This window comes from Myotis daubentonii, chromosome 5 (assembly GCF_963259705.1).
Source record: "Myotis daubentonii chromosome 5, mMyoDau2.1, whole genome shotgun sequence".
NCBI classification, from domain to species: domain Eukaryota; kingdom Metazoa; phylum Chordata; class Mammalia; order Chiroptera; family Vespertilionidae; genus Myotis; species Myotis daubentonii.
Window position 1 is genome coordinate 47201648 of NC_081844.1, and position 18735 is coordinate 47220382.

At 37.5% G+C, this 18735-nt stretch overlaps 1 protein-coding gene across 1 annotated transcript in view; it reads left to right on the forward strand.

Annotated features, from left to right (window-relative positions):
• RXFP1 (relaxin family peptide receptor 1) overlaps positions 1-18735 on the forward strand; it is a 46172-nt gene that overhangs the window by 20931 nt on the left and 6506 nt on the right. The window contains exons 8-12 of the mRNA XM_059697721.1: positions 5363-5434; positions 9520-9591; positions 10294-10365; positions 16124-16195; positions 17054-17125. Of these exons, the coding sequence (XP_059553704.1) occupies positions 5363-5434; positions 9520-9591; positions 10294-10365; positions 16124-16195; positions 17054-17125 (360 nt within the window). The remainder of the gene's footprint in view (positions 1-5362; positions 5435-9519; positions 9592-10293; positions 10366-16123; positions 16196-17053; positions 17126-18735) is intronic.

Consider the following 18735-nt stretch of genomic DNA (forward strand, 5'->3'; position numbering starts at 1 on the left):
CAGTAGGGGGCATGCAGGAAGCAACAGATCAATGATTCTCTCTCATCATTGATTTCTCTCTCTCTCTCTCTCTCTCTCTCTCTCTCTCTCTCTCTCTCTCTCTCTCCTTCCTCTCTGAAATCAATAAAAAATATATCTTTTTTTAAAAAAACATAAGGGGGAAGAAGCCCTGGCTGGTTTTGCTCAGTTGCTAGAGTGTCGACCTACAGACCAAAAGGTCAGAGGTTCGAGTCAAGGGCATGTACATGGGTTGCAGGTTTGATTCCAGGGCCCAGTAGGGACTCTCAGGAGGCAACCAGTCAAAGTATCTCTCTCACATCAATGTTTCTCTCTCTCTCCTCCCCCTGCTTCTCTTCCACACTCTCTCTAAAGATAAATGGAAAAAGAGATCCATGGTTGAGGATTTAAAAAAAAAAAAAAAGTAAGGGGAAAGTTAGAGTAAGAAACTATTTTTGTAAGAAGTGACAACTATCAACCTGATAATTAAGCAGGAGGGAGAGGTACTATAAAAAGCAGACATAGTAATTCAAAACATACTATAGTTTGGAACTATTTAGGGGAAGGCAAATATCTCAGAAATCATGACTTGGTCCAGAGGGCATCTTGGTGTAGTCATTATGGAAAGGGCAAATTAAGTTTAATATCCTGTGTTGTAATTAAATTTTGGTTCAGATAAATACATTAATGGTTAATCATGCTCAGTAATCCAAACTTAGTCATAAGTAAATTAGCAATGAAGGAATCATGCATTGAGACCAGAAGCAAATATGGGAGATACTAAGCTTTCCCTTTGCGTTAAAAATGATAGCTATATATCACTTCAGATAAAAATAAAAATTATTAAGATTTATTACTAAAAAGTGGACTTTTAAAATTTTTAAGTTTTAGCTATCCAAACAACTCATTCCATGTACATTCCTGATAGTGACTGTTACCCCTGTTTTAATGCTAGTAATAATTTTTACTTTATAAGTATTTATGTCTTTTCAAATAATTGTAATATCTTTACCCTGCCCATGAACTTTGATTTAGCAAGTATAAACTAGAAAATCTGATAAATGTGTTGGCCTAAATAAATAAATAAATAAATAAATAAATAAATAAATAAATAAGTTTAACTCTGATTTAGTGAAAAAATACACATAAAATAAAAAGACATATGATAGCCCAGGATAATATGCTTCCAAAATATATGACAGACAACAGATTAAAACTTTTAATATGGCTCTTTCAAAGCAATTTTTAAAACTGTAAACATTATAGTAAAGGTAGGGAAATTTTAAAAGGAAGCAACATAGGTAATAAATAAGCATATGGACAGATGGGCAAAAGCTGAAGGAAGGTGAACTAAATATCAAGAGAGTGAGGTAAACTTTTAATTTGAGATAAGACTGAGCAAGATTATATATGGGTTGAAGGAGCTAATATATATAATTTGAATATATAGAAAACAGGGAGGCTATATTACGGAGCAAGGTACTGGAAGACGTGGAAAAGGATGGAAATGTGATACACATAGAGCAATGAAATGAAGGAACTAACCTTACTACAATCAACATGGCTCAATTTCAAGAACATAATATGAATTACAAATAAACTATACAGGTTGGGCATACAAGGATATGGAGAACTATTAACATACTTAATCAGTTAACTCTAATTGATGTATATCAAACTGCAGTGTCCCTTCTCAATAACAAAACTGGTTTATTTGGGACAGCAATGTACCCAGCTAAAACACTACCTTCCAAAACTTCCCTACATCTAGAGCTATCCACATGACTAACCTCTAACTAATGAGGCTGAAGAAGTATAGTGTGGCACTTCTGGGAAATCTCCTTGAAGAGAAAAAGGCAAACCTTTCTTTTCCTTCCTTACCTAGAACAAATGGATATTATGGCCAAGCATTATCTTGGACCATGAAGGCTAGGACATGTGAACAGTGAATGTGAAAGATCTGGGTTTTTAACAACTTTGTAAAACTGCCATACTAGCTCTGGGCTGCCTAATTCTACATTATTTTTTTCTTAAAAAGAATTCATTATGTATTTATGCTGTTATAGTTGGGTCTCTGTTATATGTATCTGCACCTAATCCTAATAGATATAAAACTGCAAACAAAGAATGCCCAAAGAGCATTCACCGAAATTGACCATGTATTTTAGGACATACACAAACCAAACTCGAGAAAACATATGGAGGGATTGGCCTAAAGCAGGAGAAGGGCTATCTCTTCCTCTGAGACTAGAAAGAGACCAGGTGCACTTACAGGTAAGTCTGTAGATGTTGGGCAGAAAGTCAAAGGCTTTTCCCTCCTTGATCACCTCAATATTTTCTGTGAAATAGGAGTCAGAAATGTTTAAAAGGTTGAGAGGAAGTAGAGGACAAGGAGGTTTGCATGATTAGAATGTCACTAGGGCAGTGGTCGCCAAACTGCGGCCCCTTGAGTGTGGCTCTTCCACAAAATACCACGTGCGGGCACACACATACAGTGCGATTGAAACTTCGTGGCCACACTCAAGGGGCCAAAGAGCCACATGTGGCTCGCGAGCCGCAGATTGCTGACCACTGCACTAGGGGATAAGAGAGAAAGTTGAGCCGGAACCGGTTTGGCTCAGTGGATAGAGCGTCGGCCTGCGGACTGAAAGGTCCCAGGTTCGATGCCAGTCAAGGGCATGTACCTGGGTTGCGGACACATTCCCAGTAGGGGATGTGCAGGAGGCAGCTGATCGATGTTTCTCTCTCATCGATGTTTCTAACTCTCTATCTCTCTCCCTTCCTCTCTGTAAAAAATCAATAAAATATATTTAAAAAAAAAAGAGAAAGTTGAGAAGGAATAGCCAAGATTGTTGGTGTTTTTGTTTTGTTATTGTTGTTCTACAGATTAAAGAACCAAATTTTTATTTTTGACAAGTTCTGCCTTGGATAAAGAGAAAAATGAAATGATTAGATTCAGAGGCTCATCAAGTTGGAAAAGTGGTCTAAACAAACAAACCAAGAACAACAACAACAACAAAAACACACCCTTTTCAACTCCCTAAAAGCTAGGAGCTGGACAAGAAGCAGGTTTGGATGCTTCAGCTAATATGTTTGCTGCAAACCAGATCCCTGCATATCAAGGACCAAAACCTCTAATTGTAGGAAGAAAGCCAAAGCCAACTTACAACTCAAGGTTAAAACAAATTTAAAATTAAATAAAACTAACAATGTAATCAAAAGTCCCTAATTTGAAGTTTCATTAGTAGCTAATATCACCTAAGGATATTTTCTGAGGCTTAAGAGAGCATCACCGCCTGGTGGTAGATTCATGGAACAGCAATAAATATTACGAAAGGCCAAAGCTTTGGCCAAACCTAATGACCTTAAGTGCTTAGTTTCCAATTTAAGAACATAATAGGAATTTTTCTTTAAAAGAATGTTCTAGAGCAGTGGCTCTCAAACTTCTGGCCCTTTAAATACAGTTCCTCATGTTGTGACCCAACCATAAAATTATTTTCGTTGCTACTTCATAACTGTAATGTTGCTTCTGTTATGAATCGTAATGTAAATATCTGATATGCAGGATGGTCTTAGGCGACCCCTGTGAAAGGGTCGTTCAACCGCCAAAGGGGTCACGACCCACAGGTTGAGAACCGCTGTTCTAGAGTATTGTATTCCATGTAGTACAAAAATCCCTTCTACAAAATTCTTGAGTTATGGTACTACCTCTGTAAAATATCTATAGTGAGACAAGCTGCTTCTCTGAACACCATAGATGGCGAGCTTAAACTTAAAATGTTTTGTGTCTTTCAACCAGTAAATCTAATTTTGCAACCTGATACAACATAAGAAAACCCTATATCTTCGACAGCCTTACTTCAAATATATCTCTTGTTTTACTCTTCTCTATTATAAACACACCCTTTTCACCCTAGCTGGTTTGGCTCAGTGGATAGAGCGTCGGCTGAAGGGTCCTGGGTTCGATTCTGGTCAAGAGTACATGCCTGGGTTGCAGGCTCTATCCCCAGTAGGGGGCGTGCAGGAGGCAGCTGATCAATGATTCTCTCTCATCATTGATGTTTCTATCTCTCCCTCCCCATTCCTCTCTGAAATAAACAAAAAAATATACTTTAAAAAATAATAAAAAATAAATAAATACGCCCTTTTTTCCAAATGACTTGATTCTAGATCCCTTACATCCAGATCTGCCAGAGATACTTTGATTTGTCAATATCTATTTTTTATTGCAGTGCCCAAAATAAAACTAACTCTCCCAGATGTAGCCTAGCCAGCAGAATATCGCACTTCTATTATTGCTACTCATGTTTCCCTTACAGATTTTAGTAGCTGTGTCACACTGTAGCTCATATATTTGAGTCATGATTATCCCTATAGGTCTATGTTATAGGGTGATCAGTAAACTCAGTGTTGGTACTGAGATTTAAGAATCAGCATTTACTTTTGAAAGTATATCCCTACCCTCAGCTAATTCTGAGGGTCTGCAAACATTCACCATAAACCAAACAATAAAAGAATACTTTCATGATAAATACAAGAGAATAATAAAGCATAAACAGTCTGACAAATTCAGCTGCTTAGACCAGGCTCCTGACAGTGACTAAGTCACGTAGCAGGAGAGTTCAAGTAGGGTCAATAGGGTGTCGCAAGAAAATATATACACATACTTTGAATAATTATAAAGGCAGTGTTTATTAAAATGCGTTTCATCTTCAATATTGAGCTATCAGCTGTTAAAGTGTGAATGCGTTTCTTTGGGACACCCTCTGTATGTAATCCCTAAACTGGGAGTGGACAGCCAAGAATAGCCTGTGCGGATTCCTCTGTAAAAACCTGTGTGGCAATATAATAAAGCAATGAGGTTATTTATAGTGGGAAAGGCTAGTGAAAAATTTTTTCTGAGGAGTATTTAGGCAAGGGAGGTAGAAGCTAAGTATTGTTTTGGCAGTAGTGGCTTCTGCAGGCTGCAGCAAAATAGGGTCACACCACTTAGAGAAATGCCATTGGTAACTGTAGACAGATGCTTAATACAGTCCACTATGAAATCTCTGTTAATAGTGAGTGTCTACCATAACAAAGATTTTCAATTTGACTTCTCATTCTTTTCACATTTCTCAGAATAACATGTGCCCATATGGACACGTGATATAGATATGGTGATTCAAACAATTTTTACAATTAACTGCGAAAAAAGAAACATTAAATATATGTAAATATTATTTCAGCTATTATGTAAGTGGCTACCTGTAAGAATCTATATAAAATAAACAGCATGTGAAATGATTTTATTAGAAAGCAAATAATTCTCAACCAATTTATTTCTGTCTATGATTAAAATTTAGCTTTATCATCTTTTATGTTTCAGGGATGTTGAAGGCAACCATATCCATAATTTAAAAAATATGACTTTTACCTCCTGCAGTGGTTTAACTGCTTTGTAAGTAATGTTTTATCCTTTTCAAATAATGTTATATCTCTTTACAAAGAAAATGATTTATGTGAACAGTAGCTAGCATAAACATGCATAGTAATTTACGGCAAATGTTCACTATCAGCTTGAAGTTTTTTGAAACTGAAGCACATTGGCAAAATTGCTGAAGTTCAAATTAAGGGTAACCACAGAGTGTCAATAGACATAAATCATTACAATGTCACTGTATTATCTGAGGCCTGTTTTTCCCAATCTGAAATAAAACCCATTTTAGTGGAAAGAAATTCTTAGAGACCACATAGAATCTGTCCCTGGGCCTCAGTATGAGAAACACTATAAGCAAAAGTCTTACTCTATAAGAATATTTGCTCTTTATAAATTATTACTGCAAAAATAGTGAGAGGGGATTAATTATAATAAAAAATGTTTTAGCAATACTGCAGAATGTTCACGCCCTAACTATATAATTGTAGACACCGGGATAAAGCTTAGAATGTTCCTGAGTATCATTTACCCTTATGCCTCTCTGGCCTATTTTAAATTCACACTGCCTCTTCCATGAAAGTGAAGGATTCTGGGGCTTCCTTTAATATAAAAATACAGCGGCCTAATTCACAGTTGATTTTTCCAGGAGAATGTTTTTCAAACTGTGAGTTGCAACTCACAAGTGAGTGGTGAAAGTAATGTAGTATGTCCTGACCATAATTAAAAAAAAATGAATTGAATTGAATAAAAATATCAGAGTGTAATTTCCATAATTAAATGTATTGTTTCAAGCATCTTGGATTGTGTAGTTGTATTTTATGTCCCAAAGTAAAATGCATTTCTTTTACTGTCGGTTACCATAGAAAATTTTGAAAACCATCATGTTAGAATATGCAGGGCTCCTGTGTATTGGCAATGCAATAGCTACCACTAAAACAACAATAACTTTTCTCCAATTATGCCTCCCATTGTAATGGAATCAGGCCACTGAAATATTTGAACTCTTCTGCAGTGAGTTCAGCAGTCCTCAGATGCAGGATGCTCTATATTAATCATGCAAAATAGTTCATATGGATGTTCACATTAATTGGCTAAAAGAAACCAAATTGCACCCAGCCAGGTGTGGCTAGCAGTTGAACAACGACCCAGGAACCAAGAGGTCACTGGTTCGATTCTTAGTCAGGGTAGATGCCCAGGTTGTGAGCTTGATCCCCAGTGTGGGGTATACAGGAGGCAGCCAGTCAATTATGCTCTCTCATCATTGATGTTTCTATCTCTCTCTTCCTCCCCCTTCCTCTCTGAAATCAGTAAAAATATGTTTTTTAAAAGAAACCAAACTGTACCTAAAGAATATGTATCAAATATATATCCAAAAAATTTAGAACTTCTTTTTTGTTCTACTTGTGTTTGCTTTTTAAACCTGTGCATGATGTTAATTATGTTTTCTCTTGGTACAGAGATATTAGGAGGTGGTGGTACTGGTTTGGAGTAGTTGGAGGAAATAAATACTTAAGGATGAGACGAGGCCAATATCCAAGCATGTCACACAACGTTTAAAGAATTGGGAATCCTTTGACTTTTCTATGAGTTAGTCCTTTATGCCAGCTCGTCCACATGAGATCCTGCAGAAGTGAATTGTCCAGAGTTACAGTCATCATTCAGCATCCCAAACTAGAGCTCTAACTTGGTCCAGCTTAGGCTAGACTTCCTTCAGCAACTCCACCCTAAGTTACATCAACTTCCAAATATGTATGAATGATAATTGTTTAGAGCATATTTTGTTAGACAGACATGCTACGTGGGCTGAAGAAGTGACTCTAAAACAGCTCCCTAATGCTCTCATGGTCTGATATTCAGACTGTTCTCAGAGTCCAGAGTGCTAACCATTACACGATGGAACCCCCTAAAGACTGTTCTCAAGAGTTGAGATTTTCTTTTTTTTTTTTTTAATTAAATCTTTATTGTTCAGATTATTACATTTGTTCCTTTTTTTTTTCCCCCCATAACTCCCCTCCTCCCATTTCCCGCCCCACCCTCCGCCCTCACTCCCCACCCACTGTCCTCATCCATAGGTGCACGATTTTTGTCCAGTCTCTTCCCACATCTCCCACACCCCTTTCCCCCCCAAGAATAGTCAGTCCATTCCCTTTCTATGTCCCTGATTCTATTATAATCAACAGTTCATTCTGTTCATCTGATTATTTATTCACTTGATTCTTAGATTCACTTGTTGATAGATGCATATTTGTTGTTCATAATTTGTATCTTTACCTTTTTCTTGCTCTTCCTCTTCTTAAAGGATACCTTTCAGCATTTCATATAATCCTGGTTTGGTGGTGATGAACTCCTTTAGCTTTTCCTTATCTGTGAAGCTCTTTATCTGACCTTCAATTCTGAATGATAGCTTTGCTGGATAAAGTAATCTTGGTTGTAGGTTCTTGGTATTCATCACTTTGAATATTTCTTGCCACTCCCTTCTGGCCTGCAAAGTTTCTGTTGAGAAATCAGCTGACAGTCGTATGGGTATTCCCTTGTAGGTAACTGAGTTTCTTTCTCTTGCTGTTTTTAAGATTCTCTCTTTATCTTTTGCTCTTGGCATTTTAATTATGATGTGTCTTGGTGTGGTCCTCTTTGGATTCCTTTTGTTTGGGGTTCTCCGCGCTTCTTGGACCTGTAAGTCCATTTCTTTCACCAGGTGGGGGAAGTTTTCTGTCATTATTTCTTCAAATAGGTTTTCAATATCTTGCTCTCTCTCATCTTCTGGCACCCCTATAATTCTGATGTTGGTACGCTTGAAGCTGTCCCAGAGGCTCCTTACACTATCCTCGCATTTTTGGATTCTTTTTTCATTTTGCTTTTCCGGTTGGATGTTTTTTGCTTCCTCGCATTTCAAATCATTGACTTGATTCTTGCGCTCCTCTGGTCTGCTGTCGGGCGTCTGTATAATATTCGTTATTTCAGCCCGTGTGTGCTTAATTTCTAGTTGGTTCCCCAATATAAGATCGAGGGTCTTAATAGTTTTCGTGTAGATCTCATTAAGTTTATCGGCAGCTTCTAAACAGTTCTTGAGAGACCTTAAAAGTGTGGTTCTGAACTCTATTTCTTCCATTGACAATTTTGTCCTGTTTCTTTGTCTCCGCATTTTGTTATGCTTCCTTGGTGCACCCCCTAGTGGTCTTTGTTCGCAGTCTTATAGATAAATCTTGATTGTTGTAGCTAATTCCAGGGAGGGTTTGACCTCCAGGCCAAGTGGCTATGAGAATCAGCTGTGTCAGCAGTGAGAGAACTTCTGTCCTCTAGGGAGGTGCTAATCTAGCCTTTGCCTGAGGCTATCCGGCAAATGTCTCTGTGCAGGGCTTGGGCGGGGCGGGTCGCACAGGATCAACAGGGTGGGCCGGAGAGAGCAGTTATGGCGGCTCTCAGTCCTGTCCCCAGGGGCTCTGCCTCTCTGAGTCCCAGCACCTGCTGCAAAGCTGGGAGAGAAAGCTGCACTCGCTCTGACCGAAGCCAGACAGTCCCGCTTCTCCCGTTTGAGTCTGGGTCCCTAAAGACTCGCCCGGATCTGGAGCTCAGAGTCTGCGACTCCCTCCCGATTGACAACACCAACCACGCCCTCCACCACCAGCCCGCTCCGCACACTCCGCACCTCAGAATTTGACTTCAGCACTGCGCCTCCTCTGAGTGTCCGTATGCGTTTCTCTTTCCTCCTAGTTGTAGGACTTCCACTCAGCCAGCGTTCCTGTGGTTCTGGGTGATGTCTGTTCCGTGTTTTAGTTTCACTTTTGAAGTAGTTGTTCAAAGCAGCAAACTCTGGCGTTAACCTATGCCGCCATCTTGGTTCTCCTCAAGAGTTGAGATTTTCACTATTTCCCTTGCAAAGCTCTTCCCCATTTCACTTTAAAATTGTAATGTTTTATTTTTGTCATTATTAAAAGATTTGGAAATTTGAGATTAAAATTAGGTTGAGTAACATCATACTCCTTCAGATTATCTTGATGTGAAAAGTACACTATATATAATTACCTTTGTTTTTGCAGGCTGTTCATCTCCTCTAATAACTCATTTATCAAGAAGCTATAATGTGTGTGTTGTTTTTTCACTTTCAGGATAATGGGGGAAAACAAAATTAATGACCTAAAAGAAAATGCTTTTGCACCTCTCCAGCAATTAGATGAATTGTAAGTTTGATTAAACACATAATGATAAAAATTTTCTTTCTACTGTTGTAGTTCATATTTGCTATGTATATATGCTTTTATACATTAAGAAATCTTTATTATCTCTTTTCCTAGCATAATTTATATACACCTTGGGCAACAAAGGAATTCTGAGAGCATATAAAAATGTGTGTTAATGAAAAATATAAAATAGATATTTGAGGAAAATGAAGTAAAGGAAACATAGATGCAGAGAAAAGAATAAATTTAGGGTAAATTTAATAAATAAAATACATCCAACACCACTCTGTTCCACTGCTAGAGGGACAGCAAATTTGTCTTGAAGTTTCCTAAAGAGTTAGGATTCAGAGACCATTAAGATAAAGGGACTTCACTTTGCTAATTCTGAAACCAAAGGGTAATCTCTGATTCATAAAGAAATTAAACACTGCCATGGGTAACATCCCAACCTATAATAATAGAAGAGAGAGATCAATTAAATCAGCTATTTATATGTCCCTTTTTTAAAATCAGTAACAATTCCAAAATAAGACCCAAAGCATGGAGGCATGGAACAGATTGTCGCTCCCTTTTTTAAAACTTTTAGAGTTCTAGTAATTAATATTAGTCATCAATAGCATTGTTAAAAGTGCTATGAATCAAGTATAGAACAATAAATAAAATCTTAAGAAAATAATAGGACTTTTTCAATTATTTCCCTAGGGACTTAAGAAATAATAAGATTGAACATCTTTCACCGCATGTATTTAAGGATCTAAAGGAGCTCTCAAAATTGTAAGACTGATATTTTGTCACTTCATTTCTTTAATTTTTAATTTATGTTTTAAATTGTGATCAAATATGTACACATAAAATTACCATTTTAACTATTTTTAGGTGTACAGTTCAGTGGCATTAACTACATTTACTTTATTGTAAAAACATCACCATCATCTATCTCTAGGACTTTTTTATCTCCCCAAACTGAAACTCTATACCTGTTTAACAATAATTTCCCATTATCCCCCCACACACCAACATCCACCACTCTGTGTTCTGTCTATAAATTTGACTCCCTCGGGTATCTCATATAGGTGGAATCATACAATATTTGTCCTTTTGTGACTTGCTTATTTCACTTAGCATAATGTCTTCAGATCCATCCATTTTGTAGCATGTGTCAGAATTTTTGAGTATTATTTTTCTAAATAATAATATTAATTCTATAATTGTATTTATGTAATATATATTGTTCACAATAACAATCCACTGTATGTATATACCATAATATGTTTATCCTTTCATCCATTGATGGACACTTGGGTTGTTTCCACCTTTTAGCTATTGTGAGTAATGCTGCTATGAACATGGGTATACAAATATAAGTTCAAGACCTTGTTTTCACTCTGACCGGTTTGGCTCAGTGGATAGAGCGTCGGCCTGCAGACTCAAGGGTCCCAGGTTCGATTCCCGTCAAGGGCATGTACCTTGGTTGCGGGCACATCGCCAGTAGGGGTTGTACAGGAGGCAGCTGATCAATGTTTCTCTCTCAATGATGTTTCTAACTCTCTATCCCTCTCCCTTCCTCTCTGTAAAAAGTCAATAAAATATATATATATTTTTAAAAAGTCCTTGTTTTCACCCAGCCTGTGCGGTTCAGTGGTCGAGCACTGACCCATGAACTAGGAGGTCACTGGTTCAATTCCATGTCAGGACACATGCCCTGATTGCAGGCTCAGTGTGCAGGAGACACCAATTGATGTTTCTCTCTATCTCTTTCCCTTCCTCTCTCTAAAATCAATAAAAAACATATATATATATATATATATATATATATATATACACACACACACACACTAGGGGCCCGGTGCACGAAATTCGTGCACTGGGTGTGTGTGTGGAGGGGGAGGGAGTGTCCCTCAGCCCAGCCTGCCCCCTCTCACATACTGGGAGCCCTCAGGCATTGACCCCCATCACCCTCCAATCGCAGGATCGGCCCCCAGCCCAGGCCTGACGCTTCCGCCAGAGGCGTAAACCCCCATCACCCTCTGATCACCTGATCGGCCCCTTGCCCAGGCCTGACGCCTCAGCCAGAGGCGTAAACCCCCATCACCCTCTGATCACCTGATCGGCCCCTTGCCCAGGCCTGACGCCTCCGCCAGAGGTGTCAGGCTTGGACAGGGGACCCCCATCTACCCCCGATCACTGGCTCTGGCCCCCGCCCAGGCCTGAGGCCTCTGGCCCAGGAATCATGCCTGGGCAGGGGACCCCCATCTCCCTCTGATCGCTTGCTCCACCCCCCGCCCAAGCCTGACGCCTCTGACCCAGGTTTCAGGCCTGGGCAAGGGGACCATCATTTCCCCCCAATCCCCGGCTCCGCCCCCTGCCCAGGCCTGATGCCTCGGCCAGAGGAGTTGACCCTCATCACCCTCCGATCACCAATCACCGGATCGGCCCCTTGACCAGGCCTGAGGCCTCCGGCAGAGGTGTCAGGCCTGGGCAGGGGACCCCCAGCTCCCCGCGGTTGCAGGCTCCGCCCCTGCCCAGGCCTAATGCCTCTGGCTGAGGCGTCCGGCTCGGGCAGCGGGGACCCGCAGCTGCAGCGGCCCCGCGATCGTGGGCTCCGCTTTAGGCCCAGGCAAGGGGCCCGTAGCTCCCGGGACTGCCAGCTTCGACCGTGCCCAGCTCCCATCGCTGGCTCCACCCCTGCTTCCTGCTATCACTGGCCAGGGCAGCAAAGGCACCTGATTCTCCGATCATGGCTTGGGGGCAGGGCAAAGGTGGCCCCAGGGCTGCCTTTGCCCTGCCCCCCAGCTCTTAGCTCCCCCCTGGGTTTCCGATCACTGTCAGTGACAGGGGGCTTCTTCCTGCTTTCCCTTTCGCCTCCCTGCATTGTGCCTACATATGCAAATTAACTGCCATCTTGTTGGCAATTAACTGCCAATCATAGTTGGCAGTTAACTGCCAATCATAGTTGGCAGTTAACTGCCAATCATAGTTGGCAGTTAACTGCCAATCATAGTTGGCAGTTAATTTGCATATAGCCCTGATTAACCAATGAAAAGGGTATCATCGTACGCCAATTACCATTTTTCTCTTTTATTAGATAGGATATATATATATATATATATATATATATATATATATATAAATTTTAAAAAAAAAAAAAAACCTTGCTTTCAGTTCTTTTTATATGTAGCCTCAGAGTTGTTGGATCAACTCTGAGGTCACATATTCTTAATTTTTCAAGGAAAATTATATTCTTAATTTTCAAGGAAATATCATACTGTTTTTTCATAGTGGCTACACCATTTTCCTTTCTCACTGGTAGTGTACAATAGTTATAGTTTATCCACAACTTCAACAACACTTTTTATTTCCTATTTTGTTAATAATAGCTATCCTAATGGATATGAAATGGCATCTCGTGTTTTTGACTTGCATTTCCCTAATGATTAATGATGTTGAATATCTTTTAATTTGCTCATGCATTTGTATATTTTTTGGACAACTTATAATATTAAAGTATTTTACCCATTTTAAATTGTGTTTTGTTATTGTTGTTCTTGAATTATAGAAGTTCTTTATATATTTTATATATTAAATCTTTTCAGATATAATTTGAAAATACACTCATTCTGTAAGTTGCTTTTTCACTCTGTTGATAGTATCTTTGATGCACAAAAGTTTTTAATTTAGATGTAATCCAATTTTTCTATCTTTTCTTTTGTTGCCTACGCTTTTGGTGTCATATGTGAGAAATCTTTGCCTAATCCAATGTCATGAACCTTTTCCCCTAGATTTTCTTCCAATAGTTTATAGTTTTAGCTTTTATATTAAATCTTTGATCTACTTTGAGTTAATTTTGTAAATGGTGTAAGCCAGTAATTTTCAACCTTATTCATCTCGTGGCACACATAAACTAATTACTAAAATTCTGTGGCATACACAAAATATATTTTTGGCCAATATGAAAAAAAAAAAATAGGTGTACTATTGATTCATTCACACCAGACAGCTATTGTTAGGTTGGCTGTTGTCATTTTTTCATTTGACAATCTAAGGGAAAAGAGGTCAGTGTCCCTCACTAAATAGTCAGGTATTGCATGTTTTAAAAATTCTTGTGGCACACAGGCTGAAAATTGCTGGTGTAACCTATGGGTCTATATTCTTTTTTTTCTTTTTTCTTTTTTCTTTTTTGTCTTTTTTTTGGTATGTGGATATCTATCTAGTTTTTCCAGCACTATTTGTTGAAAAGACTACCCTTTCTCCATGGAACAGTTTGGCACCCTTGTTGAAAACCATTTGACCATATACCTAAGAGTTTATTTCTGGGCTCTCTATTCCATTGGTCTACACAGGGGTGGGCAAAAGTAGGTTTATGATTGTAAGTACATGAAACATAGTTTATTCCTATATTATTATTTATTAACTAGAGGCCTGATGAATGAAATTCGTGCAAGGGGCTCGGCTCTCTCAGCCTCAGCGGCTTGCCTTGGCCCTTGCAGCCCTGGCTTGTTCCGGAAGGTCGTCCAGAAGGACATCCGGAAGGGCGTTAGGCTGTCTGGTCTAATTAGCATATTACACTTTTATTATTATAGATTATTGTATTATCTATTCGTATTACAACTGTAAACATACTTTTGCCCACCCTTGTATATCTGTCTTTATGCCAGTACCACATGGTTTGATTACTGTATTTTTGTAGTACATTTTGAAATCAGGAAGTGTGAGACCTCCAACTTTGTCCTTCTTTTTCAAGATTATTTTGGCTATTCAGGCTCCCTTGAGATTCCACATGAACTTTAGGATAATTTTTTTTTTATTTCTGTAATCTATATTGGGATTTTGATAGAAATTGCACTAAATCTGTAGATTACTTTGGGTAACATCTTAACAGTGTAAGTCTTCCAATTCATAAGCACAGAATTTATTGATGTCCTCTTTATTTTCTTTCAGCAACATTTTGTTTTCAAAATATAATTCTTTCACCTATATATTGAATTTTCTCCTAAGTATTTTATCCTTTTGATACTATTATAAGTGGAATTGTTTTTCTATTTTATTTTGGATTTTTCATTGTCAGTGTATATAAATACATTTGGTTTTGTACTTGGGAACTTTGCTGAATGTGTTTATGAGTTATAACAGGTGTTTTGTGTGTGTGTTTGAAATCTTTAGGGCTTTCTACATATAAGATCATGTCATCTGTGAACAGAGGTCATTTTACTTCTTCCCTTCTAATTTGGGTGCTTTTTATTTCTTTTTATTGCCTAGTTGCTCTGGCTAGGACTTCCGGTACAATGTTGAAAAGAAGTAATGCACGTGAACACCCTTGTCTTATTACTACTGGATTTAGAGAAAAAACTTCCAGCCTTTCACCACTGACTATGATATTGGCTGTGGACTTTCATATATGGCCTTCATTATGTTAAGATAGTTTGTTTCAATTCCTAAACTGTTGAGTCCACTTTTGTTTGTTTTTTTAATACATTTCATTTTTCAATGTAATTCTTCCTCTCTTTTCTTCTTTCTGTAATCACCACCCCCCATGGACACCCCTATTCCTCTCCCCCACCTAACTAATGGTCTAATCTAGAGTAAATGTCTTAAAAAGAGAACTTGCCCTGAGAAACGTCTTTTTAATCAATGATTCTTGTTTCAAGGTGTTGTTTTACAAAGACTCAGAAGTTTTCTACATTCAAATTCTGCTGTACTATCTGATTTACCTCTTTGTTCCTAGCTAGAGCCTTTTACTTTTAATTATGCCTCACAAATTGCTACAACATACCACTCTTTGACATATAATTTATGTAAAAAATTCTCAATGTGATTCTATGAATTCAAATTTTTTAAAATTTACCTTTATTATTAAAAGTATTCCAGATGTCCCCTTTGTTTGTTTGTTTTCCCATTGACCCCTCTCTACTCCACACCCACCCAACCCAGGCCTTCATCACTCTATTGTCTGTGTCCAAGGACTATGCACATATGCATATAAATTCCCCAGGTTAATCTCTCCCCACCCACCCACCCCACCCCACCTTCTCTCTGAAATTCCTCAGTCTGTGCCATGCTTCTATGTCTAGGTTTTTCTATTATTTAAACCATACCTGATTCTAGGCAAATGTGAAGTAGGTGTGGCTCCTCTCTGGGTACCCTACCATGTTTCTGGTAGGAGCTATTTCTTGACAACTCCACCTCCATGCTCATGTCTTAGTCCTCTCTCTCTCTCTCTCTCTCTCTCTAGTTCTCTCTCTATCTTTAGATAGATAGATGATAGATAGATAGATAGATAGATAGATAGATAGATAGATAGATAGATAATAGATAGATAGATAAACTTACACAATTATAGAGTACTTCCTAAGAGCCAGGAACTGTTTTATCTACATTAATTCATTTAAATGCTAATGTACGCTATGAAGCATGTGCTATTACTGTACTTTTTTTTGTTGATGTTTAAAAGTAACCCAAAGTTAGCAGATATACTTTATCTATCCTCAAGCAGTTTCCAGAAATAACTTATTGCTGCCTTTTTTTTAAAACACAGGAGTCTTTCCTATAACCCAATCAAGAAAATTCATGCAAATCAATTTGATTCTCTTGTCAAACTCAAGTCTCTGTAAGTATGTGCTTATGGGGATGTTTTATGATAAAATTTTTATTTGTATACTAATAGCTAATAAATTCTATGAAATAAGATTTATAGAATCTTTCAAATCAGAAGATTTATTCCCAGGATATTAGTTAAGCTCTATAAAAACATATATAATGAGTGCACACTGGACTATAAATAGGTAACTATTGGTTTTATCTTATATATTTGTAAACTAAAAATTAGATAATGATGAATCATTTCAAATTTTTCTATAATCACCAGGAGCTTATATTGGATTGATTGCTTCAATCCTCTGAAGGCACCTATGCATATTCATTCCTCCATTTGCACTGGATTTCTAAGATTTATATGCCCACCTTTATTCCAAGAGAGAATATTCTAGATTACATAAATCATCCCTTGTACCATAAAAACATATTCTGATAGGATCTAAGAATTGCCTTAAAAGATAAGCTTCAGTTCATTTAGGTGTTCCCTTAGCAAAATGACATTTTATTAGAAAAAAAAAATTTAATTAGTAGGAATTTTTCAAAAATATAAAACTCCTCTGCCATTTTAATATTGTCTGAAAGATAGTGCTTGTTTATTTATTCTGCAAACATTTATTGAGTGGTTACTATCACAAAGCATTGTGCCATCTTTGAGCATACAAAAACAATCAAATAAGGGAGATGTATATGGGTATATGTGAATAACAGAATCAAAAAGGGGTTGGGGAAGTGCCTAGGGCAGGCTGAGTACGAATGTTTAGTTTAGAGTATATGTTAACTAACAGCATTTTATTAAATTGTCCTTCACAAAACCTCATTTTATTTTACCCTGTATAACATGTTATTTTGATTATGAATTTGATATTTTTAGCAGTCTAGAAGGAATTGAAATTTCAAATATCCAACAAAGGATGTTCAGACCACTTATGAATCTCTCTCACATGTAAGCAAATGTTTTTCTTGTTCTTCACCTTGATTTTAATATTTTATGTTTCCACATGTATTGTGCTAATGCATCCATACCCCCAATCCATTCAATCTGTTAACATTTTCAAGTGACTAAGTTGCCTAAACAATAATTAACTCTTAAGTGTTAATATTGAATGGGGTGACATTTAGTTTCCATGGTTTGGTAGAATCAAAGATTTTTGAATGTCAGAGAACATGAGTATGGAGGGAACCCACTCAGCTTTGTAAGTTCTCCTCACTCTTATACCACTCATAAATATTGATGTTTGCCCAATGATCTAGTAATTTGTACACATAGTATAAGTGCTACCAAATAAAGTAGGAATTATAAGCATCATAAGATAATTATAAATAAATAATTGCTATAAATGGAGGAAGCTAAAAATGCCCTCAATGTCGGGATATAACTGAAGCAAGTGTGTATAGATACCATGGTAAACGAAAAATATTTCATTCAGTGCGTCTGATTGTGCCATTGATTCGATGCTTTAGAAACATTTTCTTTAATTGAATGCAGTCTTCTAACAGGAATTAGAATGATCTCCTTGTCAGAATAATTAATTCTCAATAACTTAGAAAGTGTCATGTCAGTCACCACCACTCTATAATCTTGCTTTACATTTTAAATCTAACATATGACTGTCTGTTTTTGTTTTCCATTATTCCTCAGAAATAAGACTTGTAAAAGTTTCCTTGGTTCCACACAACATAAAATACTTTGATTAAATTAAGCAAATTAGAATTTATTGGAAGAAAATGATATAGCTCCCAAAACCCAACAAACAACTCAAGAAACAAACTTGAATTGAGCAGACACCATGGCAGATCTAGGTATGCAGGCAGCAAGAGTTAAACAAGACAATTTACTGTAATTGTCAAGCTTTTATCTTGTATCATTACTAACTCTTTATCCTGTAAAGATCATTTATATTTTTGGCCAGAGTACATAACTTTAGAGGCAAAAAGATCTCATTTTATCCCAATTTCTACATTTATTAGAAAATTTCCTAGCAAATAATGTGCTTCTATGAATGATTCATCTCCTCCTGCTGATACTAATACCTATCTCATGGAGTTAATTTGAGAATTTGTTCCTGAAACCTAGCAAATGCTCAATAAATAGTGCTGGTGTTGGTGGTAACACAATAATTTTTTATTATCCAGGTAATGTCTTTATTCAGCAAGGAAGGTCTCTCTATTGATAAAAGAATTCCCTCCACAAATATGTTCCAAAATCCAGTGTAAGAGATAGGCATACTAGCAAGTAGTTATAGGACACACAACTTCCGTAACAAAAAAGCCATGGAAGCACAGAGAAGAGAGCACTTAACTCTCCCTTCCCCAGAGGGTTCAAAAGCAAGATCAGTGGCAGCAACAATAGGAACCATGTAACAGTGCGTTTACATATACTAAACACTAAAAACCCAAAATAGTTTCATTGACGGGTTCTCTCTATCACATGTTAACAGTTTATTTATATTCTAAGACATGGCTAGCATTTGGATATTCATTACGCCTACTTGCTGCTCTCACCCACATGTTCTTTTACAATAACAATCAAGTTAATGAGAATTAAACTTAGGT